At 50.9% G+C, this 9,365-nt stretch overlaps 1 protein-coding gene across 1 annotated transcript; it reads left to right on the forward strand.

Moving 5' to 3' along the window:
• Positions 1-4,359: 4,359 nt before the first annotated feature.
• On the forward strand, positions 4,360-6,110 carry HOXB1 (homeobox B1). The gene is made up of 2 exons (XM_064174520.1): positions 4,360-4,969; positions 5,785-6,110. Exons 1-2 carry the CDS (start codon positions 4,360-4,362, stop codon positions 6,108-6,110), a joined length of 936 nt encoding a protein of 311 aa, XP_064030590.1.
• Positions 6,111-9,365: the final 3,255 nt, after the last annotated feature.

Consider the following 9,365-nt stretch of genomic DNA (forward strand, 5'->3'; position numbering starts at 1 on the left):
TCCCCCCCAGCGCCAGCACCACTTCTTATAAATCACCCCGGCAGGAGCCAGGAGTGACATTTCTTACGCACGACACAAACTTTCTCCGCTGAGAGTTATTTTTAACTCCAAAACCGAAGCATCTCAAGACTCTGAGCACTCTGGAGCCTTTGGAAATATCTCGTATCCCTTTTCTGTCGCCTTGCCCAGGAATAATCTGTCTCGGATAAAGATTTCTTACAAGAGGTGCTCCCACAAACCATCCCCAAAGGGTCCAATCTTCCATGTCTGAATTATTTGAGAGCAAACAGAATTTTTGCTTATTTATTTTTACTTTTTTGTTTGTTTTTTATTTAAAGGAAGGGATGAAACCTCCCTTCTCTGTTCCTTCCCCAGGCTGCTGCAGCCCCGAGCTTCGTGGAGCCACTTTATACCCTTTAAAGGATAAAGCTGCTCGTAGGAGAAGGTTTATTTTACTAAGTAAGGTTGATTTTTACTCCGTGGGGTTGAAACGAAATATATGAACTTCCCTTACTCCATAAGGATGGAACAAAATACGTGGAGTTGCCTAGAGGAGGGGGCAAAATCCTTATTTTGCTCATTTAAGGAGGAAGTGTGTGGAGTGATTCCACTGGATGAGATCCTCCTTGGGCTTGCTGTATCGCCTCGGGATGAGTGTAGTGCCCAAAGGATACGCTTGGTGGGCATGAGAGCTCCCCCGCCACCAAGAACGCCAAGGAAAGACAATGTGATGATGCTGTGAGGTTCTCACCTCTTGTCTGCTCATCGGCTAGAGCTGGGAGGGTAGAGAGGTGGGGGCTGTTCAGGCTCGGATTTGCTCTCGAGGGTGAGGAAGCACCTCTGAACAGAGCGATCTGGACAGAGGTGGAAGCGAAGCGTTCTCTGCTCCCAGGGACCGGCCGGCTCCGGTCCTGAACATTCAGGAATCAAAGAGCTAAAATTTCGCCTCTCAGCTTCCATCCTCATCCATCTCCACATCGTTTCTTTGAATCCTGTTGAGTGAAAGGAGGCAGCATCCGCGGAACGGTGCTGCCTGTGCGTAAGGAGGCGAGGGAAAATTAGTCTCCTTCAGTAAATGAAAAGCAAGTAATAAATATAAGGAAAGGTTAAGTAACTATTTGGGAGAATGTGGAACAGACCTCGAATCACCTGAGAAACTCCACCGATATTTCATTTGTCCTATTTCCCTCTCTTAACTCCCTATAAAGGAGGTTGTAAGGAAACAAAGGTGTAAATATTAGAGTTCGTCTCTCCTGATCATTATTTATTAAAGACAATCTGATTTTTCTTTCCCCTGCACGTTGTGAGGTACCAAAAGTGGGTCTCGAACCTTCTCCATGAGGGGAATTAAACCAAATACTCATCGAATCGTTTTGGTTCCAAACCAAGGTCACTGAGATCCAAACTCATCGAGTCCAACCATTCTCTAACTCTGCCAAGTCTGGTGCTAAACCATGTCCCTCAGCACCACGTCTCTGCCTCTTTCAAACACCTCCAGGGATGGGGATTTAGACACCTCCCTGGGGAGCAGCAGTTTCGTATCGGATCCAGGGCAAGAGGCTAAGAAGTACAGACTGGAAAGCGATTCCCCAGCCATTCCCAGTGTCCCTGCACTCACCATGAGGTTGTGCCTTCTGAAAACACCCCGCAGTCGCCACAAGCCACTCGTCTGGGGAAAGACCTGGTCACCTGGGGGTACTACAACCAGAGCCGGGCGACAGCGTGGGATGGAGAGCAGCCATTTGCCTGGGGCCACCAGCCGGGCGCCTCCAGGAAGGCGGACTTAGGGTACAACCCAGCACACCAAGTGAGGACTCGACACCCTCAAATCTGCCCCGTGGTTTGCTGCTGGAACTCCGTCAGCACTGAGAAGGAGGTTGAACAAGAAGAGAAGTTGTGGAGAGGAGCAGACGACGAGTGGCCCTGCGGTGTCCGGGGACAGGGGAGGCGGTGACCTCTTTTTTGGAGGAAAAACCGGCTCTGACACCCCATCTTTTGAGATCTGACAGTTACCTTCCCAGAGGGACAAAAAAACCCCAACCCTTTGCCAAGGTGATTACAGCTCCGCACATCGCCTGCTCGGCTCTATCGTCACTTATCTCGTCAGCATCTTCACTTTCCCCCAAAAGCCGGGGCTGAAGCAGCTCCCAGGAGCCCGCAGACCTCATGTCATCGGGCTGCTTGCTGGATTTCGTGGCTAAAAAGCTGATTCCATCCCATCCTGTTTTTCCACCCCCCCAAAGGAACTTTATGCTCTCACCTCAGCGCTGCCTCTGGTCTAACCTTTGGTTTAGCTTCGCTGAGAGGAGCTGGATGGCAAAACTTTTCCCTCTAACACCACTGAGCTCTCCGAGCTGATCTACAGCTCCTAAAGATGGCTTTGTTTTAGTGACATAGAGCACCAAAGGAGTGAGTTCAGGGTGGAAAATTAACAAACAACACGAAAGACTCGACTCAAGGATGAACTAAACATTTATCCTCTTCCTATTTTCATTTTACACCCATAAATCACCCATCGCAGGCATCATTTAAAGAGAATATGTTCATTTAATCGCAAGTGCAACGCAAAAAAACGCTCCTGGAATCAAATTAAGAATCGATTTCTCTCACAAGGGGAATGACATGAGAGTTATTTTGGATCTTTATAATCGCTTTCAGTTGGTTTATTAAAGGAAAAAAAAAAAGGGGGGGGGGGGGGGGAGGTTAAGATATTCAAGGAACATTTGTAACCAAAAAGATTCTTCTTCCTGAATGTCTCAGCATCAGCAAAGTCGGCAGAATAAATACGGATGCAGCTTTGGAAACGGGATTTTCCCTCCCCGCTTCTTTTTATTGAAGGACGAGAGGTCCAACTGCCTAAACCTGGCGTTTTCTCTTGGTGAGGATTTAAAGGAGGGAGGAAGGTTGGTGCCATCGCTGCCTGCGTGGCAGTCTCTTAACAAACGTTAGCCCAACCAACATGTTGCATCAGCCAAAGCCACCAGCTCAAGGACGTGTTTATGCTTTTCAAAGTGAACTTTTGGCCTGGGGAAGTGAAAAAAAAAAAGAGCCCTCTTGGTTCTTCCTAGAGGCTGAATCGCCAGTAAATATTCTGACAAGTAACAAATGACTGTGGGCGTCATATTGTTGGGTGCTCTTGTCTCCCTTCTGCTAACAAGTAAATAAATGTTGCCTACCTATGTTTCCATTCTCTGAGGAGTGGAGTGGTCAGCCTCGAGTCAGTGTCTTTCCACCTACTCACCAGCTGGACTCTGCCCCAGCCTGGCAACAGATACAGGGAAAGATCGGGCCACGTTTGGCACGGCAAAGCAGAACCTAACGCTCCAAAACGGTTTAGAAGCCTTAACCACGTCCTGCTTTCAGCAGTAAACATGTACATGGGTGAGTGGATGGGGAGGCAGACACATGGACCATTTTTAGTTCCATCCCTCTGATGGTTTGGCACGGTGTTTCTCCAACAAAAGCCATTCTGTCTTCCTAACTTTATTTCATCATCTCATTAGAATATTGATTTAATTATATCGCTTTTACCCGCACCGATCCTCGAGACAAAGGGGGGAAAAATAAATCTAACACATGGAGCCTGTTTTCCTTAGGAGCTTTATAGCAAATTCCTCAGCCCAGAAAACACCGAAATGTGTCCAAGTTAATTTCAAAGGAGTAAACAAACAACAACAAAAAGAGTTCAAAACGAAGAAAAGAGCATCCTTTTGTGCCCTGGGTTGGGTGGGGGACACAGAGAGCAATCAGACCTCCCTACCTCGTTTCCCTCTGACTTTCTTTTTTCTCACATGGAGCCAGAGTTGGGCAAAACCTTTTTCTTCTTCTTTTTTCCCCCCAAGCTAGGGCAAAGGGAAGTTCTACCGAAATTGGCTAATCACATAACTTGGGGGCCTTCTTAGCACTTAAAACAGTCGTGGATCATTCTGATTCTTCAACCCCCCCCTCTCCCCAGCCCCTCCACCTCCCCTCACCCCACCTCCCGCCTCTCTTTTAAAGTCTTTGAGGAAAGATTTTTGACGTATTCGTGTTGTTATCAGATTGATGGGCAGGGTTTGATTGAAACCCCTTTGTCATGTAAATGTCAAGCCCTTGATGGATGAGCTCAGAGATGTGACAAACTTCGGGAGCCCCTCGCTCATTGGGCTGGGCATGGACCACGTGGCCACCTCCCCTTGTCCCCCTCGTCCTCCCTCCCCCCCCCCCCCCAAACACACACCCCAGCCCCTCCGAGGGCTGCGGGGTTCGAGGGCCAGCGATGCATGGAAGGAAGTTTTACAGCTTTGACATACTACCTAAAGGTTGTAGGGCAGGCGGGATCCCCCCCAAAACAGGCTGACCCTCCTCCATCAGTGGCAGATGGACAATACGAGGATGAACTCCTTCTTAGAGTATGCAATTTGTAACCGTGGGACGGGCGCCTACCACCCTTTAGAGCAGAGCTCCCCTTCCTTCCCCTCCTGCTCAGGTAGCCCCGGCAGTGACACTTTTCACGGAGAAGGTCGCTTTGGGGTTGGGGGGAGCGCGGTTGCAGCCGCCCATCTTCCCCAGCAAAACCCCAGTTACCCCCCCCCATCCTCCGGTCGTTCCGGTCCCTTCGCGGGTGCTGCCCCGGCCGCTGGGTACCCAACCCAAAGCTGCGGCCCCAGCTACGGGCACCACCAGCTCTACCTCAGTCAGCAGGACGCGGACGGGGTGTACTTCCAGACGGCTGGATACTCCCCCAACGCGGGATCCAACCTCGGCTCCTTAGCTGAGAGCTACTGCGGGGTGGTGGCAACCCCCGGGCCGTACCAGCAACAGCACCACCTTTACGGACAGGAGCAACCTAGCTACTTGTCCGGCGTTTACAGCAGCGTCTCCCCTTCTTTAAATGAGGACAAAGACCCTGCGTGCCCTTCTGAGCCCTGCCCCAACGCCACGCAGACCTTCGACTGGATGAAAGTGAAGAGGAACCCACCCAAGACAGGTGAGTTTGGGGAGCTCTGGGAGAGGATGGGGAGGAGAGAGGTAAGGAGGCAGCTCCCCAACCCTAAAGGTTGCCTTCTCCTTCTGCCGGGGTTTGTACCCAGTGTTAGCTGGGCTCATCTTGCAAGGGAACATGGATTTGGGTTGCTTTGGGTTTCTCTTTTTTTTTGAGTGTGTATGTGGATTATTTTAACCACTAGTTCAGCCCCGAAGTAAAACCAGCTAGAGATTTTCCAGACATATCTGATGGAAGGGCCCTGAGCTCACTTTCCCACAGGCCCAATGTGATTTAAGCCCAGCTCAAAATAGGAAAAGCTCCAGGCTTCCTGCTTCTTCCAGAGTCGTGGTTTCCATCTCCTCTATTGTTCAACTTCCTTCTTCACAATGTTCCTTAAATCACAATCTTCTCTCCTCCTTCCATCCTCTACCCTCCCCTTCCACTCCTTCCCACGCACTTTCAAGTCTTATGGTAGTTTGGAAGGAACTTGGGTCGGGAATGGTTGTAAGGGAAGCAGGGGTAGGTGGCTGGGGAGGCAGCTCTGCAGGTCTTGGGGTAGTCTGTCCCTCCAGGTTGTGTTCTTAGACTGAGACCTAAGGATAGGTGAAGCTCCAAGAGGGAACATGAAGCTTCCTCCAGGTGATGGAGGGACAACGAAGCTCTGGATGGTGGAGGGACTAAAAGTTTAGGAGAAGAGGGGACAGGGGAGGCGGGGGTGGGGGGGTGGGGTGTGGGAATCCAACATTCCCCATCCCCCTCATCCCAGAGAGAGAATTGTTCTGGCTGCTCCTGCCCTGTTGGTGTTTGCTCGTTAACAGCTAAAGTGTCGGAGTACGGGCTGCTGGGCCAGCCCAACACCATCCGCACCAACTTCACCACCAAGCAGCTGACGGAGCTGGAGAAGGAATTTCACTTTAACAAGTATCTCACCCGGGCCCGGAGGGTGGAAATTGCTGCTACCTTGGAGCTCAACGAAACCCAGGTCAAGATCTGGTTCCAGAACAGGAGGATGAAGCAGAAGAAGAGAGAAAAAGAAGGTCTCGCTCCGCCTGCTGCGTCCAGGTCTGCAAAGGACACCAGTGAAGCCTCGGATCAGTCCAACTGCACCTCACCTGAGGCCTCCCCGAGCTCCGTGTCATCCTGAAAGAGGGGACATAGGGACCAGCCAGGGGCTGCCCTCGGGGCACAGCTGCTCCTTGCAATCCTCCCCATCCCCCAGACACACAGGAACGCGCAGCTTCCGCTCCCAGCCTTGTCCACACACACGCGTGGAGGCCAGGCCATGCTTCCCTTGGGCTCTGGCTGTTCTCTCCACGCGTGATATTGGTTGTCCCACTTGCAATTTCTCTTAATTTATAGACCCTTGGTAAACCACTGGGACTCCAAAGGAGCAGCCGCATCCTCCTACACCCTTAGCAATAGGCGTTTGTCTCAGGGACGTTTTTACCCCTCCTCTCCCTCCTCTTAATTCCTCCCCTCTAGGAACTGCACTTTCGACTCCAGAAACTTTAAAACGAATTTAGTTCCCCACCACACTCCTTTCACAAATGGTGCACAGGACTTTCACCCGCAGGAATTCTACATTCGATGTTTTTATTAACTCCCAGCGAGGCTGCTAAAATGTTTGAGGGTAATTTCCCCCCTCCCCCATCCCCCATTCTGTCCTTTTATTTGATGTCTGTATATTTTGGAACCATATCTGAGCGGACCAAGGTGCTGGAGGCCTTTGCAAAGACCCAGACACAAACTAACAACTACAAACCCCAACTCCTCTGCTGTTCTTTTTGCACTATTTCTGCTTTTAACAGGGTTTCCGACACGCTCTGCGACTGTCTCTGGTGCGGGGGTGGGAGGAAAGTTGTGTTTTCAGAGCAAAGGAGATGAGGGGAAGGCTGCTTTGGACAGTGGTCGCTGCGGTAGAGGTGTGAAGGTGGATGGGGAGAAAGCTGAGGAGTGGGGAGGGGGGGGTGGTGCCAACGCCAAGCACTGATGCTGCTATTTATTGTCCGTCTCGATAGCCTCAAGTCCGGGCGCGAAGTAGCACAGTTCCTTGTGCTTCCTCCACCCGTCTTAGGCTTATCAGAATCCGATAAAAACATGATTTAACTTCAAGCTCAATTGTTTCCCTTCTCCACGAGAAAATTTAGGCTAGGACCAAGTGAAAGCCACCGCCAATTTTGGTACGAGATTGTTCGAAAGGGGAAAAAACGTCAGCGGGAAAACCCGAACCGTTTCTTAATCGGATTTCTCCCATTTCCTCTCCACTCCCTTCCCCGCGCTCTGTATCTCGCAATGAAACTACCTCACTCGAATAAAGTTTACTTTTTGACTTTTTTTTCCCTTTTCTTTTCTTTCTTTTTTTTTTTTTCCACACTCAAATCCTTCAAGGGATATGGAAATCTCTCCCGTCCAGGGAAATGTGGGGAGGAGAAAGCCCGGGCTCGGAGGGAGGAGGAGGAAGGAAGGAAAAGGTCTCCGGTTGCTGTTAAAAGCCCCAAACAAAAAGGCCCACCCTGCATCCTGCGTGTACCACCCCCCCTCGCCCGACATCCCCCTTGGCATGGGCAGGGTCGAGGCCGGGGGACGGGATTAAACCACGGAGCTGCCTCGTGGAGCTACATCGTAGTGCAATGAGGCCTGATGAAAGCAGAAAATCATCCACGAAAGCAGATCTGCATTAATGAATCATAGAATCGTTTCGGCTAGAAAAGAGCTCTAAGATCATCGAGTTCAACCTTCCACCTAACACCACCATGGTCATTAAACTGTCTCCCCAGCTACCATGCCCACACGTTTTTCGAACACCTCCGGAGATGGTGACTCCATCATCCCCCTGGGCAGCCTGTTCCAGTGCCTGACTGCTCTTTCAGGACAGAAATTTTCCCTGGTATCCAACCTAAACCTCCTCTGACACAATTTCAGGCCATTTCCTCTCGTCCTATCACCTGATGCTAGGGAGAAGAGACCAACTCCCATCTCACTGCGACTTCCTTTCAGGGAGTTGTAGAGAGCATCCAGGTCTCTCTTCAGCCTCCTCTTCTCCAAACCAACAACTCCAATTCCTTCAGCTGCTTCTCATAAGATCAGAGGCTTCACTGCAAAGGACTGGGGGGACCGGGGTGGGGGCAAAGCGAGTGTGTCGGTTATATGGAACAGTTTTGTGAGGCTGATCCAACTCAAAACGAAGTGTTAATTTGGTTTCCTTCATTTAGCTTCCCAAAGCGAGCCCTGAAAGGGTGTTTTCTACAGGATAAACACCACACGGGAGCTGCTGGCGGAGGGATGGAGCCGGTGGCCGGGCAGAGCCATCCTGGGGCCGGGCAAGGAGGGAGGGAGGAAGAGGGGCAGAGAACTTGGGTCCATCTCTGACCTTTTTACCTCGAAACGCCTCTGGGATTTCTAAACAAGTAAACAGAAGGCTGCCAGGAGCAACTATTGTTCTGGCTTCGTCAAATTTGCAAATCTCTTCGGTGGGGGCTTGAAGTGAAGAGAAGAAAGAGCAGAGTACCTGCTGCGGCTGCAGCCGAGCCCCGCAGCACCCTACGGCCCCGGGCTGGCTCTTCCGGAGAAGAGGAGGCTAAGAAGAGACCTCATTGCTGTCTATAACTCCCCGAAAGCAGATTGGAGCGAGGTGGGGATCGGTCACTTCTCCCAGAGAACAAGTGACAAAGAGAGGAAATGGCCTGAAATTGTGCCACGGGAGGTTTAGGTCGGATGTTAGGAAAAAATTCTTTGCTGCAAGAGTGGTCAGGCATTGGAGTCGGCTGCCCAAGGAGGTGGTGGAGTCACCACCCTTGGAGGTGTTCAAGAAACGTGTGGACATGGTAGTTGGGGACAGGGTTTAGTGAGCATGTTGCTGTTAGTTTGATGGTTGGACTTGATCTAAGAGGTCTTTTCCAGCCGAAACAATTTCTTTTTTGGGGGGGGGAGAGTCCCTGGGCGACAGAGCATCGCTTTTCCCCAGCGATACCAGCTCCCCCCATCTAATACACCTCTGTTGCTGCAGAGAAAAGGCTTCTGAGTGTCCAATTAGCTCAGAGATAAGGAGGAAAAAAAATAAAACCCCAAAGGGGAAAAGGTGAAAAGGGGATTTGGTTACACCAGCGGTTTGCAAAACATCGGGAGAGGGAAGGAGGGGGAGGGAAAGCAGGCAGCCAGCCTGACTTTCTAACCTGTTGGGTGTCGGCCAGCTTGGTTTAAGTTACTCCTTGAATCGAGGCGACTGAGGGTTTGGCTGAACCTGTGTGATTGAAGCTCCTCGGAAGAGGGCCTTGTGCTTCAGAAAGCTGAAGGATCTGAACTGAGGTTTTCTTATGCCTCCGGGCACTGCTCTGTCCGGAGCAAGGGGTCGGAGCCCCTCTCATTTCCAGGTGAAGAGGGCAGGGATGAAACACCCCGA

Source organism: Pogoniulus pusillus, chromosome 40 (assembly GCF_015220805.1).
Source record: "Pogoniulus pusillus isolate bPogPus1 chromosome 40, bPogPus1.pri, whole genome shotgun sequence".
Classification (NCBI taxonomy): Eukaryota; Metazoa; Chordata; class Aves; order Piciformes; family Lybiidae; genus Pogoniulus; species Pogoniulus pusillus.

What these genes read in the sequence shown, in the direction of transcription:
- HOXB1 (XM_064174520.1), top strand. Translation starts at nt 4,360, where the DNA reads ATGGACAATACGAGGATGAACTCCTTCTTAGAGTATGCAATTTGTAAC. An exon ending in GAGGAACCCACCCAAGACAG is followed by an intron (nt 4,970 to 5,784) that starts GTGAGTTTGGGG and finishes GCTCGTTAACAG; the next exon opens with CTAAAGTGTCGGAGTACGGG.